Source organism: Microcebus murinus, chromosome 2 (assembly GCF_040939455.1).
Source record: "Microcebus murinus isolate Inina chromosome 2, M.murinus_Inina_mat1.0, whole genome shotgun sequence".
Classification (NCBI taxonomy): domain Eukaryota; kingdom Metazoa; phylum Chordata; class Mammalia; order Primates; family Cheirogaleidae; genus Microcebus; species Microcebus murinus.
Window position 1 is genome coordinate 14,237,708 of NC_134105.1, and position 18,597 is coordinate 14,256,304.

The 18,597-nt window shown below is 62.3% G+C and overlaps 1 protein-coding gene across 2 annotated transcripts in view; it reads right to left on the reverse strand.

Annotated features, from left to right (window-relative positions):
* Positions 1-18,597, reverse strand: part of HSPG2 (heparan sulfate proteoglycan 2) — a 97,428-nt gene that overhangs the window by 34,193 nt on the left and 44,638 nt on the right. For both annotated transcript variants that reach the window (XM_020281103.2, XM_075994835.1), the window contains exons 11-37: positions 18,347-18,491; positions 18,103-18,254; positions 17,863-18,009; positions 15,405-15,568; positions 14,711-14,890; positions 14,418-14,614; positions 14,162-14,309; positions 13,040-13,167; positions 12,632-12,718; positions 12,486-12,544; positions 12,261-12,328; positions 11,236-11,376; positions 10,947-11,123; positions 10,582-10,761; positions 10,346-10,464; positions 9,575-9,686; positions 9,288-9,401; positions 9,077-9,204; positions 8,639-8,725; positions 8,150-8,199; positions 7,762-7,856; positions 7,437-7,577; positions 6,957-7,148; positions 1,466-1,558; positions 1,076-1,156; positions 729-959; positions 178-291 (exon numbers count right to left, since the gene is read on the reverse strand). In XM_020281103.2, the coding sequence (XP_020136692.2) occupies positions 178-291; positions 729-959; positions 1,076-1,156; positions 1,466-1,558; positions 6,957-7,148; positions 7,437-7,577; positions 7,762-7,856; positions 8,150-8,199; positions 8,639-8,725; positions 9,077-9,204; positions 9,288-9,401; positions 9,575-9,686; positions 10,346-10,464; positions 10,582-10,761; positions 10,947-11,123; positions 11,236-11,376; positions 12,261-12,328; positions 12,486-12,544; positions 12,632-12,718; positions 13,040-13,167; positions 14,162-14,309; positions 14,418-14,614; positions 14,711-14,890; positions 15,405-15,568; positions 17,863-18,009; positions 18,103-18,254; positions 18,347-18,491 (3,530 nt within the window). The remainder of the gene's footprint in view (positions 1-177; positions 292-728; positions 960-1,075; positions 1,157-1,465; positions 1,559-6,956; positions 7,149-7,436; positions 7,578-7,761; positions 7,857-8,149; positions 8,200-8,638; positions 8,726-9,076; positions 9,205-9,287; positions 9,402-9,574; positions 9,687-10,345; positions 10,465-10,581; positions 10,762-10,946; positions 11,124-11,235; positions 11,377-12,260; positions 12,329-12,485; positions 12,545-12,631; positions 12,719-13,039; positions 13,168-14,161; positions 14,310-14,417; positions 14,615-14,710; positions 14,891-15,404; positions 15,569-17,862; positions 18,010-18,102; positions 18,255-18,346; positions 18,492-18,597) is intronic.

The following is an 18,597-nucleotide window of genomic DNA, read 5'->3' on the forward strand; positions in this document are numbered from 1 at the left end:
CCATAGCTCTGGATACCTCACCATGCCCGGTGACCTGACCTGCTGACCCAAGTGCTCCAACCTGCAGGCCGTGCCCCATCACCTTGCCCCTGGATCTAGGTCTGCCTTGCCTGGCCCTGTTCCCCTGCCCAGGCCCAGCCGAGATGACCCCCTGCCCCAGCCTTGCTTGCAGCTCACCGAGCAGGCACCAGTCTCCGGGTGGCACAGGTCTGAGTGGCCGTTGCATTCACACAGCTCACAGTGGCCAAGGTAGAGCCCACTCCCAGTGCGCGTGTAGCCGGGGGCGCAGTCCTGAGGGCGGAGAGGCAGGTCGGTCTTCCATCCCAACAGGTCCCATCCCGAGTCAGCAGCCCAGAACCCCTCCCCTTGGGTGTGGGCTGGAGCAATCTGCCCTTCTGTGTCCCTGTGTCCGGTGGGCACTCCGAGGGTGTAAGCGAGGTCTTACCCACCAGAGAGCACAGCCCATGCCTGGGGCAGTACTGCCCAGTGGTTAGGACATGCTGGGCTTTGGAGCCAATCAGACCTGGCTTCAAATGAGTTTCTGCCACGTGTGCCTTGGGCGTGTGTTAAAGGGGATCATTATACATATCCCGGGCTGTTGGGAGGAATACATGCGGCGAGGATCATCACAGTTCTGACAGTAATCGCGGGCCGTGGTGATGCACGTTGATCCGCTTGCTGACGCAGCTGCACCTGCGCAAAGGTGGCTGGGCGGGCCACACGCTCACCTGGCAGGACAAGCCGGCATAGCCCGGGGGGCAGCGGCACTCCTCCACCTCGAGGGCCCGGGGTCCGTCCGAGGGCCCGGGCTGGGCGACCTCCAGGCTCACCGCGCTGATGCTGGCCGCCAGCGGCACGGAAGAGAACGTGGCCCGGACCAGGAGCTCGTCCAGGTCGGCCAGAGCCATCAGGAGGTGCTCCCGCGTGGCCGGCTGCCCGTCGGGCCGGCGCCAGAATTCCTGGGGAGGGGGACAGCAAACATGGGCGAGGCAGGAGTGGAGGGCTCAAAGCCGGGCGCCAGATCAGGGTGGAGGGCAGGGCGGGGTCAGACACGGTGTGGCCACGTGCCCCTCACCTCTCTGAAGACGATCTCGTAGCTCTTCCTCTCAGGACCCTGCACCTCGGGCTGGGAGGCCACCAGCATGATGTTGTTGCCCTGGGGAGACACCAGCGGGATTGGGAGGGGAACTGAGGGGCTCCCGGGGGCGCAGGGGGGTCCTCCACCAGTCCCAGCCTCCCACCTCTCCGCTTGAGCAAGCTCATGTGCTCAAAGGAGTCAGACACTCCTCCCAGCAGCCCGACCTCTGCTTGGGAAGTGTACACCTCGGCAGTGGGGCGGGGCTGCGGGCCTGACCCCCAGCCGGTGCCGCGCCAGCTGAGTGCTGGACTGAAAGGACAGACGCTGCGGGTGCCCCTGGCTTCCATCTTCCCCCTCTGCCCACCGGCGTGGAGTCCGCATGCTCACTGTGATCTGGACGTCGGGGTCGGAGAGCGTGCTGCCCTGAGGCCCGGCCGTGTAGGAAAGGGTATACCGTAGCCTCCCGCCGTAGGCCGCCACCTGCGAAGAGGCAAGCCCAGCGGTCACAAGGTGACGTGCCCTCCTCTGGGGTGTGAGTGCTTGACCAGACAGGTGGGGGCGGAGCCTCTCGAGACCTTTATGCACCTGTGCCGTGCTTCCCTCTACCCTAAACCAAGAGGCCAGGATGCCCGGGCTGTGGTTGCCCAGGAAACAGGACATGTCTCAGTCCTTGCGCAGCCTCAGCCGTGGTGGTGACGACCCCAAGCAGGCTTGTTCTGTTCTGTGCAGCTCCCCATTCCCCACTGCCCGACGGCCCAGCACACGCGCTCTAACTCCCTTCCATTTACAGGAATCTCCCATAAAGCAGACACGGGCAGTGACAGGGACTGCCACGGGGAGGTTGCAGAAGGTTCACAAGTTCTTGGCCACAGGGTGGAGCAGAGGGCAAACTCTCGGGGGCCTTGCCTCCTGGGCAGGAGGTTTTGTTTGCCTAGAATCTAAATCCAGTCCCTCCTTGCTGCAAACCATAGAGCAACCCTTCCCCTACCGCAGGCCGTATGGTTTGGGGGCCCACCCCCCAAGACTGCAGATGTGAGCCGGGCCTGGCCAATCTCCACATCCCACCACTGCCCCATCAGGGATGGACGAGTGGCCCGGCACCCCTGCTCTTTCTACTGGGACAGAGAAACTCCCTGGGCCCGTCAGACGAGAAGCTGGAGAGCGGAGCCAACCGAGACGGAGCCCTGAGGAGCCCCGGCCCAGCCACCTCTGCCACCACACGTCCTCGGCCCGGCAACTGCAGAGCCAACGGGGTCTCTGCTGCAGAGACCTGACTTGGTGTGTTCTGCTGCTTGTGACTGCAGAGTCCCCACGCGCGTCACCGGGGCTGTCACACCCACAGCCGGGGCCCCAGCTCTGCCCCGTGGGATTTTCCCTTCCTCTGTCCCCAGGGCCGACGTCCAGCTCGACGCCGCACTGGGTCAGGCCGGCCCCATCCGTCCCTCTGTGTGCTGGGTCAGCTGGCATCTATCACACACCTGCTGACCGCGGGCCAGGCCCTGGGCTACCGGGCCTGAGGGATGTTTTCCACAAGCTTGGGGTGTGGAAAGGAACTCGGGACATAACCAGAAAACCATGAAACAGCCGGCTTCCTGTTTGCTTTGGATGCCAGCAAGTTCACAGCCACGTCCGGGACCAACTTTCCAGCAAGTCCAGGCACGGACAGCGCCGTGGGGAAGGGGCAGACTCCGCAGCCCGAGAGACCTGGCTCGAGTTCCAGCTCTGCGACCTCGGACGAGGCACTTAGCCTCTCTGAGCCCTGCTTTCCTCTCACGGAACCGGGAGTAAAAGTCACAGCTACTGCGAAGGGTGCTGTGAGGACCAGGTAACACGGGACATGTAAAGGGACGCGCTCAGCACGGTACGGAGCGTGCTCCGATGCCCGCTGACCCTGCTGCTTCCAGCCCCGCCCCGGCTCCGGCAGATCCACCCTCCCCTCCCTCACCCCCACCGTCCTGCTTCTCTGAGCGTTACTTTATCACATACTGTCCGCATTCTTTTTTTTTTTTTTTTTTTTTGAGACAGAGTCTCACTTTGTTGCCCAGGCTAGAGTGAGTGCCGTGGCGTCAGCCTAGCTCACAGCAACCTCAAACTCCTGGGCTCAAGCAGTCCTGCTGCCTCAGCCTCCCGAGTAGCTGGGACTACAGGCATGCGCCACCATGCCCGGCTAATTTTTTCTATATATATTAGTTGGCCAATTAATTTCTTTCTATTTATAGTAGAGACAGGGTCTCGCTCTTGCTCAGGCTGGTTTCGAACTCCTGACCTCGAGCAATCCGCCCACCTCAGCCTCCCAGAGAGCTAGGATTACAGGTGTGAGCCACCTCGCCCGGCCCGCATTCTTTTTTTTTTCCCAACCGCCCACCCTGTCCGTATTCTTAAGGGGCACTCCCAACTGCTTTGGGAGCAAGATGGAGGCAGTATGGACAGGCATGCTAATGCCAGAGCGGCTGCTGCTGACAGTAACCACGCTGCTGATGTGACAGGGGTGACAATCAGACGAATGGCGGTTGGGAGGCTGGGGCCTCTCCTGCCCACACATGGGCACAACACACAGGAGGCACAGTGAACGCTTCCGGAACGGATGCGTGCGGTACCAAGACCAAGGCCAGCGATCTGGACACCCGGGTTAAGGGAGCCCAGAGGAGCAAGGGAGAGAGAGAAACCCCCCAGGTGAGACAGCCCCTCTGCCAGGGGCCAGGGGTCAGGGGCTGGAGGAAGGGCAGGAGCAGAGCTGAGTTCAGTCTCAGCTGTGCTTTGACTGGAACGTCCGACCCCAGGCAAGGCCCTCGCTCCCTCCCCACGGGCCTTGGTCTACCCACTTATGTCATAAAGGGCTTAGACAAGGACTCGATAATATTGTAGGTCTCTACACACCCCAACTCCCTGTTACCTTGTCCCCCAGGAAGGCCTGGGGCAGCTGCCAATAATAGAGGCTTCCGGGAAGCAGAGAGAAGCCTTCGTAGGACAGAGAGAACTAGGACAGAAGGACAGGTGGTGAGAGCTGAGGGGGGTTGGGGGTAGAGGACGACAGGGCAGAGACGGTCCCCACAGGGGCGGACAGCCACCTGAGGGAGGCTGGGCAGAGGGACAGAGGGACAGAGCACCCACCCGACAGCACAGGTCCCAGCCCTGCTCTGGGACAGCCTCCTCCCCCCTCTGGACCCGGACACCCGGCTGCTCCCCCTGGGCGTGGTCTGGGTCCGTCTCTTGAGGACCCCAACATTGTGTAGCACATTGGGAAATATTTTAAAATCGAGCAGCTCTTTTAATGTGTATGCCATCGATTGAAAAGAAAATGCGAAGCAATAGTCTAGGTAGTGTAAAGAATGGTACAGTTGGTTCAGAAATGACTGGAGGCTAGAAAGCAAGGTGGGTGGGGGTCCCTTGGTGAGTGACTCGGCACGTACCTGAGAGCCAGCTAGGGAAGACAGAGAAGCTGAGGAGGAAGAGGAGGAGGAGGAGGAAGAGGAGGAGGAAGAGTGGGGAGCCACTCGCAGAGCAGCTGCAGGCTGGGGACGGGGGGAGAGCCCCCGGGGAGGGGGTTGGGGGTGGGCAGCGAAGCTGGAAAGCAGCTGCCAGATCTCAGCATCTATCCGCCTCTGGGCCTCGTCCACCTGGGGGACCGGGAGAGGGAGGACAGAGGGAGGGAGCAGAGAGGGACAGAATGGAAGCTCGTGAGGCTTTCCTGCCCCCAGCTGTGCCCAGGCCCTGCCAGCTGCCCCTCTGTGCCGTCTGTTCTGGCCCTTGCACCACTGCCCTCCTGCTCCTCCTCAGCCAGGTGGGGGTATTCTGGGATGGGCTTAGCTGCCTGCAGGCTGTGACTGCTAGGCGGAAGCCCCACAGAGGGTGCCCAGCAAGGGGGCGGAGAGCTCTGTCCTGCCAAGGCCAGAGTGCTGGAGGCAGCCCCAGCAGCATCTGTGGCGGGGAGGCTGCTCCTGGGCCTGACTCTCCGTGTGTGCCCTGGCACTAGCCCAAGCCGTTCATGCCCTGGAATGTTTCCCAAGGGCAACACCGAGTGGACTGGCACCAGGCCGGGCCTGGGCTGGCATGGGGGAAAATGGCCCAGGAGGTCCAGGGCCTTGGTTCAAGGCTCCTGCTTGGACTAAGCTCTCTGGTCTCCTCCTTGGGGCCCCAGACGCAGCCTGTCCTGGCCAGGCCCCCAGTTACCTGCGATGCCCGCTGTGCCCGGCCCCTGCCCTCTGGGGGCCCCGGGATCCTCCCAGCTGCCACAGCTGCCCGCAGCTGCTCCTCTGAGAGGGATGTGCGGTTCTGGGGGATGGAGGGCACAGGCCAGCTCAGACCTCCTGGGGTCCTCTCCCATGGACATGGTGGCCAGAAAGGCCCACACCGATTGGGAAGAAAGATGCATGCTCCCCCTCCAGACGGGCACTCGAGGGTTCACTGCAGGCGCTTGGGGCAAGCGCACACAGGGGTTAATGGCGGTTGCTTGGGAGGCAGCGCCAGGGGAAGGCAGCAGGCCAGATACAGTCATGTGGATTAGCATGGAGTTAGTCTCCCTACTACCTCGGTCACCACTTGGACCTTAGACGGCTGGCGCCAGGACCAGACCACACAGCGGGGGAGGGGGGAGGGGAGGGAAAAACCCCTCCTGGCACTGCAGGGCTTAGGCACAGCAGTGCCCTGCCCCTGGGGGGCCACGGGTCACTGCCTGGGTTCATGCAGACCCCAAGGCCACACGGCTCAGAGCACTTACGAAGGCACCATGCTGTGTCACACCAACCTCACACTCACATCCCACCTGGGCCTACCTGGTGAGCCCGGCGCAGCCGCGCAAAGTACGCCTCCCTCTGCGGGGCACGGGGAGCACCAGGAGAGGGGACAGAGACAGGTCAGAGAGCTGCAGGGCAGGGCGGCAGGGAGGCCAGGACAGGAGCAACCCGAGGAGGGAGAAAGGACCAGCCCTGGGACAGCCCGGAGTATCTCGCTCTGTCCTTTGGATCGCCCAGCCCCCGGCCCCCGAGATGAATCTGAGCGCTGGCCTTGGTCGGCGGGGACCTCCTGTTGTGCAGCGGGGGACTCTCCCTGGATACCACGAGGTGGCCGTGGCTGCTCGAGGAGCACACTTGGGCAGCCTGCCCTGGAGTCCACCCCCAAGACCCTGTCTCAACACTGTCACCGTCCCCCAGACGGGGCTTGGGCGCAGCACAGCCACGTTCACCTGTGACGAGGGCAGTATTCTAAGGGTGGCCTCTGACCTGCACTTGAATGCCGGCATTGCCACCTACTAGCCGCAGGACGTTAGGTAAGTTACCCAACCTCTCTCGCCTGGCTTTCCTCACTCATGAAACAGGCAGCAGCAGTACCTGGCTCACACAGGTTTGAGCTGTGACATGGAAAAGTGCTTGGAGCAATGCCGAGGACACAGCAAGAGCCTGTAAACGTGACCTGCAGGAATTCTCACGTCCAACACCAGGCTCAGAGCCAGCGACGTGACGGAGTGAGTTCTGGGTGAGCAAGTGAATGACACTGAAACCGTGTCTCATGTGTCCTTGTGTTTCGAGGGCCTCGCTCAGGCTGTTTGTTGAATAACTGCACAAAAGCTAATAATCATTAGCAGCTGCACACTCATGTGCCAGGCACGAGCTCTCATCCTCCCAGCGCCCTGGAGCTGAGGTTTATGATAACGTGTCCAACCGGCAAGCCGCAGTGCTGGGATCTAGACCAACATCTATCGGACCCCAAAGGCCACACCCTTGCCCACGATGTGGCAGCAATGCGGCAGACGCCTGCCTGCTGGCCAAAACCACTCAGAGGTGGCTTCGTGTCTGAGTCACCACTGATCCCGGCGCACAGCAGGGGCCTGGCTCAGGGCTGGCGCTTGGGGAGGGTCTGCAGCCCCCGCAGCCCATCACACCTTGTCTCCCTGGTACGCCTCCGGCAGCTGCCAGTAGAAGGACTCGTGGCCAAGGTGGGCGAAGTTGCCAAAAGACAGCTGGGCACCCTCGGGCACAGGTTCCACGGTGAAGCCTCCTGTCAGGCGGCTGTTCCGCTGCGGGTTCACCAGGGCAAAGCCTTGGAAGTCCCCAGGGGCAAAGTGGGTGGAGATCTGACAGTGGGAGGAGGACAGGGCGTCAGCCTCCCACTGGGGCAGGTCACGAGGCATGAGAGGGCGCCAGGTGGGTAACGGGGGCTTGCTGAGATCAGTGCTGGGGGAGCGTCAGAGGGGGCGCGGGGAGGGTGTTAGGACAGGGTGAAGGCCGCTGGGCTCAGGGCTGGGATGGGCAGTCACGGGGACAGTGGGGACACCACAGGGGCCAGGCTCCTGACTTGCCCCGTGAGGAGCCAGGAGTCCCCGGCCCACCCGCCCCAGTGCCGGGTCAACCCAGGCTCTCACCAGGTGGCGGGTGTAGGAGGAGCTGGCGCACTGCTGGGTGACACCCATGCAGAAGCAGGGCAGGCAGCCGTCGGGGTTGCTGGCACTCAGGTGGAAGTAGTGGGGCCGGCAGTGGCTGCAGGTGAGGCCTTCCGCCTGGGCCTGGGGTGGGTGGATGGAAGATGTAGACAGGTCCTCGAGTGGGGCTCCTGCACCCCAGCAGCCTAGGCCAGCCCTCCCAGCCACTTCGGGCAGTTCTGGGCAGCCCCTGCCCCTCCCCCCTGCCTGATTTGGGCCCCGGGGGCAGGCAGGGCGGGCCTCCCAGAGGGCAGGGGCTGGGACTGACCTTGCACTGGCACTGCCCAGCGGCATCACACTGGTTGCTGACGCTGCCCTGCGGGTCGCAGCCACAGCCTATGGGCTCTGGCATCTGGCCGTCTCCTGCGGTGGAGGGAAGCCATGGCTGGAGCCCCAAACCCACCGCCAAGCACCCGCTTTCCCAGCACTCTGAGCACCCAGCTCACCACTGAGGGGAGCATTTATTTCTGACATGGGCACTCTACGCTCTGACGGAAGCACTCGGATTTGGTGGGGCTGTTCCTATCCCCATTTTACAGATGGAGAAACTGAGGCTCAGGAAGGTACAGCCAAAGGGGAACAAAGGCCATCCCAGCTCCACCCCCAGGGGAGAACGGGCAGCAGGACCCCAGTGAGACCTCCCCAACCCTACTCACTTCGGCACGGCTGGCCCTGGCTGGGGTTGCCATGGTAACCTGGGGCACACCTGCAGAGAGAAAGGCTCTGATGGACTTCCCATGAAGGAGCAGAATCCCAGGACTGTGCGGGGCCCGTGTTGGACTCCAGGGCCTCATGCGCTGGGGGAAACCGCAGCCGGACTCGCCCGTTTGACAGCAGGGGAGAGCAGGGGCATCCCCTGGACCACGCAGCCAGTGAGTTAGCGAGATCAGACCCCGGGCCAGGACCTCCGGCAAGAATGAGGGGCTTTGTGGGAAGACTCTGGCCTGGCTGGGGCTGGGGGTGCCGGGGGCTGGAGGGGAACCACGGCCAGGATGTCTGAGGGTCTCGCGTGCCAGGCTAGAGGCTGAGGCTCCCGAGCATTACACTGGGCCCCGGGTAAGAGCGGTCGGGAGGGCGGGGCCGGGCCCAAGGACTCCAGGGTCAGGCCCTCCACCTGCCTGCCATGCTCCCACCATCCGCCTCACCTCTCGCAGTGCCGCCCGCTGTGGCCTGGGGAGCACGCGTCACAGGTGGGGTGGCCGTCTGTGTCCAGAAAGCAAGTGTGGGCAGCCCTGAGAGTGTGGGGGAGACTTCCCGTCAGAAAGGCAGCGGCTCTCTTCTCCCCCGACCCTCCTCCAGGTCCAGGGAGAAGGTGGGGAAGGGGGCACGTGAACTAAGGTGTCCCGAGTGCCAGCTGTGTGCCAGGCACTGAGCTAAGGACCTCATTCAATTCTCACACTAGGGGCCCAGGTGGGTGGCACACCCCCATTTCACAGATGAGGAAGTCGAGGCCCTAAGAGTGACACACTGAGGCAGGGGAAGGCCAGGATTTAACTGCTGCCTCGCAGAAGGGCTGGGAAGAAAGGACCGTGGGAGTGGGTGGTGGACATTTCAGGGAAGGTCAGGCACAGGCAGGGACGCACTGGCCAGCAGCAGGGGCCCCATAGCACGGGCACAGTTGGCAGTCCTGCGGCGTCCCCCGCTGGGCGTCCCCGTAGTATCCTGGCTGGCACTGCTCACACCGAGGGCCCTCTGTGTGGTGCTGGCAGCCCTGGAGGAGCAGAGCGTGGGTTGAGACTGGGCCCCTGGAGGCCACAGATCCCTGGGTGTGCCAGGAGGCATGATGCCACTCACCTGGCAGGCGCCTGTTTCAGGCTCGCACACCTCCGAGTGGCCGTGGCAGCTACAGCGTTCACAGGTGCCCAGGTAGAGGCCACTGGGCATGCGTGTGTAGCCCGTGTCACAGTCCTGGGGGCAGGAAGATGGCAGTGGGAGGGGCTTCCTGGACAGGGCTCAATCTGGGCAGGAGCACCGGGTGGCCAGGGCTGGGGTGGGTCTGGGCAGGTGGGGATGGCTAGTGGAGGAGGCCCAGGAGCACCTTGGAGGGAGCTGGCTGGACAGGGGGTGGGGCCAGGGCTCACCTGGCAGGATGGGCCACGGTAACCGGGTGGGCAGGTACAATGCTCCACTTCCAGCGCAGGGTCCTGGCCGGTGACCTCAGGCACAGCCACGTCCATGCTGATGCCAGAGACCCTGGGCATGACAAGACCCACTGTGAATGACCGCTTGCTCTGGGCCAGGCAGGCCTGGAGGCCCACACTGGGAGGATCTCGATGGTCCTCCTGACAGCCCTGTCGTGACGCTGCTGGGGGCCCTGCCCTGCCCAGATCCCCTGCTGCTGGCAGGGGCGTGGCGAATGGTTTACACCTGCGATTTTCTCCAAAGGATTATACTTCTGCACCCAGAGGGGTTATACGACCCTGCTCCCCGGGGCACCCAGGGGCTGGAAGATACAGGGTGCAAACACCCATTTGCCTCAAAGCAAGATGACTTCACAGGGCCATCTACTCTCCAGAGGTCCCCGTGGGATGACGCTGAGGCTTGACTTGACACGAGACCACATCCTTGCTTGGCCCCTTCCCCGCCTGCGTCCCTCCCTCCCCTATGGGTTCTCCTGTGGATCATGTGTGCCCCAGGCCCCGTCTCAGGCTTCGCTTCTAGGGAACCCCAGACAGGCCCTGGGAGGGAGGCATCATTACAATGGCCATTTAACGGAAGGGGAACATGAGGCACAAAAAGGCCACACAGCCTGTAAGTGGCAGAGCTGGCAGGCTGGATGCAGCGCATTGCGCTGCTTAGACTGGAGTCCCTGCCGGAGCCCACTCCCACCGCGCTGCCCCAGCCCCAGACACCTGCTCTCGGCGGGGCGCTGGGTGTAGGATGCGCGGATCAGGAGGGTATCGATGTCCGCCAGCGCCATCAGCAGGTGCTCCCGCGTGGCTGGCTGCCCGTCGGGGCGCTGCCATGCTTCCTGCCAAGGAGAGGACACATGCTCAAACACCCTGGGGTGCCGACACCCCCGAGTGAGAGGGGAGAGGGCCTGCCCCGCCCTACCCCCGGGATGGGCTCCTGGGCCGGCGCCGCTCACCTCCCGGAAGGGCACAGTGAAGGCGCTGGGCTGGCCGGGGCCGGGCTCCCGGGAGCTGTGGTGCTCCAGGACGATGCCGTTGCCCTGCAGCACCACCAGCGGCAGCCCGTGCAGGGCCGCGGAGCCGGGCTGGGGCCGCTGGGTCACTGTGAAGCGCAGCTCCCCTCCGTAGGAGGTGACCTGGGACCCGGGGTGGACAGGCGCTCAGCAGAGGCCCACAGCGGGCCTGTTGCTGCTTCTCCAGCTCCTTCTGCACACACAGCACCTCGGCATTCTCCCAGGTACCACGGCACTCCCGCTCCCAGGCCTTTGCCTGTGCTGTTCCTGCCGCCCGGAGTTCCCCTTCCCTTCCCACCCCTGCCCACCTTGTCCCCCCGGAAGGGTGAAGGGAGGCTCCAGAAGTAGGGTCCAGAGAGGAGGCTGTGGAAGGAGGAGAAAGCCAGTTCCCCAGGCGTCGGCGAGTGGATGCCCTCGCTGGTGGTGTGGGTGCCTGCGGCATTGGTCAGGCCGAAGTGAGCAGGCGTCTCGGAGGCCCCAAGCACCTGGGAGGGGCGAAGGGCTGGGATGGGGGCCACGGCCTGGGGCCGGTGCCAGGTTCATCCAGCCCTGGGCACGGCAGCCCTACCCGCCGGCCTGCCCGCCATGCCTGGGTACCTGGGCGCGGCTCCAGGAGGAACTGGTGCAGTGGCGACTGACGCCCATGCAGAAGCACTTGAGGCAGCCGTCGGGGTTCTGGCCGCTCAGGTGGAAAGAGCCATCGGCACACTCGTTGCACAAGCGCCCCACCACGTTGTTCTGCAGGCACAGAGCTGGGAGCTGCAGGACAGCCCACGGGAGGGGCTGCCTGGAGCTTCCGGCTAAATCTGCCCGCAGTCTAGATGGGGACCCAAGGCCCAAGGGAGCCACTGAAAGAGCGCATGTATGAGGCATCACTACCAACTGAATGGTAATTTCCAGTCAACAGGGGCTTATGCAACCATTTTTCCCTTTTCTCTTTGGCTGCCAGGGGGCTCACAAGTAAATTTAGATTTGAAATATAGCAACTTGATGAAAATAATTACCGCTACTAATTATGGAGTGTTTCATGCACTGGGCTAGTTGCTATCCAACCATCGCCTCATTTAACTCCCCTAAGTACCTTGAGAGGAAGGTGCTATCGCCATCATTTCCCCACATAAGGAAACTGAGGCGCGGGGATGTGAAATAAATTGCACAAGGTCACTCAGCTTGCTCATCCACTCTGGGATTTAAGATCAGGAGTGGCTGACTCCAAAATCTGTCTAGTTCTTTCTTCCCCAGACACTCGATTCTCCCGTTCTTAATGCAGATGATTTCCCTTCTCTGAGCTTCGTTCCTCACCCACACGCTGGGGATGCCAATGCCAGCAGCCCATGTCCACGTGGGAACTGACAGTGCGGTCAAGGCGAAGGCACAGTGCAGACACAGAGGCTGCACAAAGAGTGCCCGGGACTGGAACTCGGGGCACCTGACTCCCTAACTCCCTCCCAGTGCGGGGCCAGCTGTCCCGGTGCGGGAGACCGGCCAGCCAGGCCCTCCAACCTCTGGCCAGGACAGCGCCCACTGGCCAAGGAGCTATGGAGAGAAGATGGAGCCTCCTTCCTCCCTGTCCCTGCTGTGATGCCAGGGCCCAAGCCCCCGGGCGGGGACGCCAAGCGTACCTTGCAGCGGCACGCCTCCCCGGAGGTCGCCTTGCTGCCTCGCTCATCGCAGCGCACGATCTCCTGGTCTGGGGCACAAAGTGGGTGTTGGCTGGGCAGGCGGGAATGGGACAGACAGACAGAGGGACGGGGGTGGCTCCCCCAGGGTCACGGGCTGGGGCAAGGAGGGAGGGGCCCGGTGGGCAGCCCAGGGAGGTGCTGGGGGAGGGCGGCCTCGATACTCACTGGTGGGCCTGCACTTCCCGCCCGGCTGGATGGGGTTGCCCTGGTAACCGGGGGCACAGCTGGGGGAGAGAGGGGGCCGTCAGCGACACTTCCGTGGCCCCACCCAGGACAGCCCGCTTCCCGCAGCCCCTGGGGTTCTCCCTCACCTCTCGCAGCGGCGACCCGTGTAGCCTGGGTCACATGCGTCACAAGTGGCTTGGCCATCTGTGTCCAGGAAGCAGGTGTTCGAAAATCTGCGGGTATGGAGGGTGTGGGTGGGGCCGTACACTCCCACCTAGGCAGTGACTCCTGTCCACGCAGACACGGCGTGCCCGGAGGCGTGATGCCACCCCCTGCCCACCTGTTCCTGACCTGCAGCCTCCCAGCAGCTTAGGAGGGCAGATGGGCCCATTATACAGAAAAGGAAGCTGAGATCAAGGTGCACGAGACCACTCGGTGACCAGGTTGGCATTTGAATCCAGGTCTCCGGACTTTCTGCCAGAGTATTCCCCCAGCCTGGGGCACTGCCCACACCTCCCGCCACCAAGCCTGCCCCACCCTGGGTTGGGTCTGACCTTCTCGAAGGATCAATGTACGGGCAAGGGCAGGGCCGGCAGGCAGTGGCCGTGGCCTTTGTGGCATCCCCAAAGAAGCCGGCCTTGCACTTGTTGCACTGTGGGCCCTCCGTGTTGTGCTGGCAATTCTAGGGGGAGAAGGAGGGGTGTCTCAGGTTCTGCTGAGCAGGACGGGGCTGGACGGCCTCTGCGGTGGGCCTTTGAGACTGTCTGGCCCAGCCTCCCCCGGCACGCTGGAATTACTCCGCAGCTTTGCAGACGGGAAGCAGCAGCTGCATCTTCTTATAGATGACGGGGAGCTCATCCCCTCACATGGCAGCCTGTCCCAGTAATGGTTCCAAATGCCTGCTTATATATTGACCTAAACTCACTACCCTCTTGCAATCTGCACCCACCGGCCAGTTCTGCCCTCTGGAGTCCTATTGCTTCCACCTTTTCGGGGATTTGGACATAACAGTTCTGCCCTGCTTAAACCCTCTCTTCTGTCAGCTCCACAATCCCAGCTCTCTCCACTCCTCCTATGAGATAGGTAGGGGCTGGGTGAGGTGGCTCGCACCTGTAATCCTAGCACTTTAGAAAGCTGAGGCAAGAGGATCACCTGAGGCCAGGAGTTTGAGATTAGCCTGGGCAACAGAGTGAGACCCAGTGAGACCCTCTCTCTATAAAAAATAATAAAAAAATTTAGCCAGGTGTCTTGACATATGCCTATAGTCCTACCTACTTGGGAAGCTGAGCCAGGAAGATTGTTTGAACTCAGGAGTTTGGGGTTGCCGTGAACTATGATCATGTCACTGCATTCTAGACCAAGAAACAGGAGCAAGACCATATCTCAAAAAAAAAAAAAAAAAAAAAACTTAAAAAAGAAGGAAGGTATGATATCCAGGCTCCTTCCTCTCAAGGACCATACTTCCTCACATGGCCCTCTCCAGGATTAGTCTGAAGAAGGTGGAAGAGAGGAAAGCCATCACCTCCCTTGTCTGGACACTATACCTCTGTTAATGCATCCAGAGGTCACGGCGGCTTGCCTGGCAGTCATTCTAGAGGCTTGTGCTAAGCTTATGGGTACAAAGGAGCCTGTCCCTGCTCCCAAGTAGTATCCAAGTGCCAGCTGGCACAACTCACCAGGCAGTGGCCATACACAGGGTCACAGGAGCTGGCGTGGCCATTGCAATTGCAGCCAGAGCAGGTGCCCAGGTAGGGCCCACCAGGCACCCGGGTGAAGTGGGCATCGCAGCTCTCGCAGGACAAGCCAGAATAGCCAATGGGGCATCTGTGGGGACAGGACCAAGAGAGTGGCTGCAGGGACTGCGAGGCCCTGCTGTTTCTCCTGTATCCTTGCCAGGCCCTCCGTGGTCCCCAGCCCTGCCGGGCCAGGCACCTGCACTCCTCCACGCTGTGGGCACGGCCGTGGCTGGTGGCGTGGGTGACGGTGGTGTCCATGGTGACGTCGCTCAGCCCCACGCTGGCCATCTTGGTGTTGTACACGGTCTGGATGAGCACGGCCTCTAGGCTCTGCAGCACCTGCAGCAGCTCTGCTCGCTGCACTGGCCGGCCGGACTCGTGGACCCAGTGCTCCTGGGGGTGGGCGAAGGTGGGGAGGGTCACACGCCAGCGCCCACCCGGCCCGCAACCCCCTTCGCCCCCAGCCCTGAAGGCTCAGGCGCCACCCACCTCAGAGAACTGGACCTGGCGCTGGTTCAGGGTGCCGGGCTGGGTGGGCACGTGGCCTCGGGAGAGCAGGCGATTTCCGGCACCCACGAGGACCACATCCGGCCGCTGTACCGGCTCCAGCGTTCCACGTGCCAGCTCATAGCGCACCTTGTAGCGCAGGGAGCCGCCATAGGAGTCCACCTGGCCAAGACAGGTGGATCAGGGCAGGCAGCCGTGGGCACACTCGATGCCCACTGGGCCAACATGAGCAGCTATGTCCACTCCTCCATTCTGCTGACCCAGTGCTCCCTGTGTGCCTGTCACTGAGCTGGGCACGGGGAAGCCAAGATGGGTGAGACCCAGGCTCTGCCTCTGGGGTTCACAGCCCGTGGCAGGGGAGTACGGTCATGCTGTGCAAAAGGTGCCCAGGGAGGCCAGCACGGGGCACTGAACCCAGTCCAGGTGTGGGAGAGTAGTCAGGGAGGGCTTCTGGGAGGAGGGGATGCTGCTCTTTTCCCCAAGCCAAGAGATGCGAGGAGAGGTCCTGCCCTGAATGAATGAGCCACTGCCACAGGGGGAGGCATGACAACTTCACCCCAGAGCGAGGTAGGCCCTGCTGCCCACCAACTTCAGGGGCAGCAGAGCCCACTGGGGGCCCTGAGCATGGGGGGCGGGCTCAGCCCTTTCTCCACCCAGGGGCAGCTTGGCCCCTCACCTTGTTGCCCAGGAACTGCTCGGGCAGAGCCCAGAAAGAGTCGTGGACGAGGAAGCGGCGGGACAGGTCGACCAGCTGGAACTCCTGCAGGGCAGTGTCGATCTGCAGCTGGGTGGAGGACAGGGGTGGCATGCCGGGCTGCGCAGGCATTGTCACGTTCACGCCTGCGGGTGGCAACGGGGAGGGCTGAGGGCTGCAGCACGTGCCTGCCTGAGACACCCACCTTGAGGGGTGGCAACCCAGGAAGATAGGAAAGTTCTGGGGGCAAATTTGATTTAGAGAAAACTTTGGTCTCTCTCCCAAAGTTAAGAGAAAGCAAAGGTTTTTTTCTCCTCCCCAAGTTTTTTGTTTTCCTGCGAAGTTTTGGAGCAGCATCTCCCAAAGCATGCTCTGGGGAAAGGCGATGCTCTGGAAGGATGGCTGGGATCCATCTGGAAACCACCGGGCGAAGAAAGGGGATTCTCTGCAGCGGGACTTCTCAGAGCCTCTTGCTTGCTAGAGACCCACGGTGGTCAGTGCTGGAACAGACCTCAGGGGGGCAGAAGAGAGCCACACAGGGCCGGAGAGCAGGCCCCCTAGACCTGGCTCCACCGCCCTCCAGGTGTGCAGGCCCAAGCAAAACCCTCAGTTTTCCTATCTGTAAAATGGTGTTAGAAGTGGCCTGCCACATAGACGGCGTGCATATTACGAAGATGAAATGAACAAATGGATATAAAATGGTTAGTTCTTCTTGTGGCTGGCAGGTCATCTAGCTCAACCCTCTTCTACAACCCTCTTCTACACGCACACACATGCATACACACACACACACATGCGTGCACACACAAGCACACTACATACATGCACACACGTGTGCGTACCACGCACATGCACACACACACCACACACACGCACACACACAGGAATTCCCTCGACAGCATCTCCCCAGATCCCTGGGGCAGAACCATCCAGGAGAACTTCCTGTGCCGATGGAAGTGCCCTGTCGCTGTACTCTCCGGTATGGTAGCGACTGCCACGAGAGCCACTGAGCACTGGAAACGTGGCTGGTGTGGCTGAGGAATGAATCACTTTACGTAGATGTAAAGGGCCACGCACAGCTAGTGACGGCCACCTTGGACGGCGCAGCCCTAACAGATGGGGAGCTGGCTGCCTCCAAAGGCAGTCCCTCCCAGCTCCGGACAGGCCGACCCTAGCAAGTTCTTGCTCACGCTGGGTCCAGGTCTGTCTGCCAACGGCTTCTCCGCCTGAGCCTGAACGTGATCCCTGTAACCCGGAGTCCAGCCCCAAGTCCAGGCTCCACCGCCCTCTTTCCTCCTGGGGACGTCTTTAGACCTCCTTCCTCCCGGTCACCATCTGCTCACAGGCCACCTGCTCGCCCTGGACCCCCCCTCCGCTGACCATGCACATTCCAGTCAGATGGCCCTGGGTCCCGGCTCTGCCTCCAACAGCCGTGTGACCCCAGGGAGCCCCACAGCCTCTCGGAGCCTCGGGAATCTCATCTTGAAACTGTAAAAACAGCCCTGATTTGCAAGGATTATGGGCCATCCGACAACTGTCAAGTCAAGCCACAGTGCCAACTGCATGCTCACCAAACGGTGGCCATGGCCTTCAGTATTCTGCGTACAGCACAGGACAACTTGGAGAGACAACTAAGCTTTGCACAAGTCCCTTCGGGGCTCCTCAGTCAAGGAAGGGCACGACAGGCAACATCCGCCCAGGGCTCGCTGCGGGAGGAGCCACCACCGCGACACGCATGATCCTCCGCGATGAGGAAAGGCGGCTGAGTGGGACGAGGGCTGCCTGACGTCAGAGCTGGGACTTGAACCCAGGGCCGTGTGACGTCTGGGCTCAAACTCTCCACCGCCTGCCGCTCTGCCTCAGAGCCAGAGAGAACTGAGCGCAACCGCCGGCCTTTATACTGGGGAAAGCAGGCCCAGAGAAGCCAAGAGAATTTCACAAAGTCACACAGGCGGTAAGAGGTGCAGTGGAGGTCAGTCTCAGGCTGGGAAGACCCCAGGCTCTTATACTCTGGGGACACTGGCACCTCTGTCTTACAATGAAGATGATGAGGACAATGACATTAGCAAATACTGGGTGCTGACCATGGACCGAGCACTGTTCTGAGCGGCTTACGTACATCAGTCCATTAAGCCCTTACAAACCTAGCAAGTATTTCCTCCCCATTTTACAGATGAGAAAACTGAGACAGACACAAGATAGTGACCTGACCACACAGGCGGCGAATGTCAGGGTCAGGACTTGAGCCAAGAGCCCACCCTCTCCACACCTGAAGCAGGCAGGTATCAAGTGTGGATTTGGCTTTTCCCTAAAATGTTTCTTCAGCGACCCTGAGTTCCTCCCGCAAGCTGGCCGCCTCTGCCCGCAGCCGCCCTCTCTGCCCACTGGAGCCCGGCGCCCACCTCCACCTCCCGCCGCGCCCGCCCACCCGCCCACACACCTTTGAAGTCGTCGGGCCGGTCAAAGCGCAAGTGGATCTGGTCGCGGAAGCGGCGGCTGCTCTGGCACACGGAGGTGACGCCGAAGCAGAAGCAGGGCAGGCAGGAGGCGCTGTGCTCCAGGTAGAAGTGCCCGTCGGGGCAGGGGCCTGCCGGGCGGCATGGGAGGAGGGGCTGCAGTTGGCCACCGGCCCGCAGCCCTGCCTCCCCCAGGCTGGTGTCCACCTGCCCTCCGGCCACACCTCGCTGCGGGATGAGCTCCAGGACACCGTCGGGAATGCCGAACACCATGCCCCGGGCGTTCATGGCCTCGCAGGTGTAGGCACCCTGGTCCGACTCCTTCACGTCGCGGATGGTCAGTGTGCCACGGCCACCCTCGCTGGTCATTGTCACCCTGGTGGGCCCCAAGACAGTGGTGAAGTCTGGCCTGGGCCACTGGGCCGGCCTACCCCGCGTCCCTACCCAGCACCTGGGTGGGAGGCGCACCTGGGATGGGAGGGGATGTGGCCCCAGTTGAGCCTCCAGTTGATGATGGGGGTGGGGACGCCGATGGCCACGCAAGTGAAGGTCACCGTCTGGCCCCGGGAAGTCTGGATGGACTCCTGGGGAGGCATCACCACCTGGGGGGGCACTGGGGAGACCAAGGCAGGAGTGAGGGGTCTGGGCAGGGGGGAGGAGCGGGGGGTGCTCAGCAGAGCCGGCGGGCAGAGGCTCAGCCACTAAGGCTGTGGAGAGAA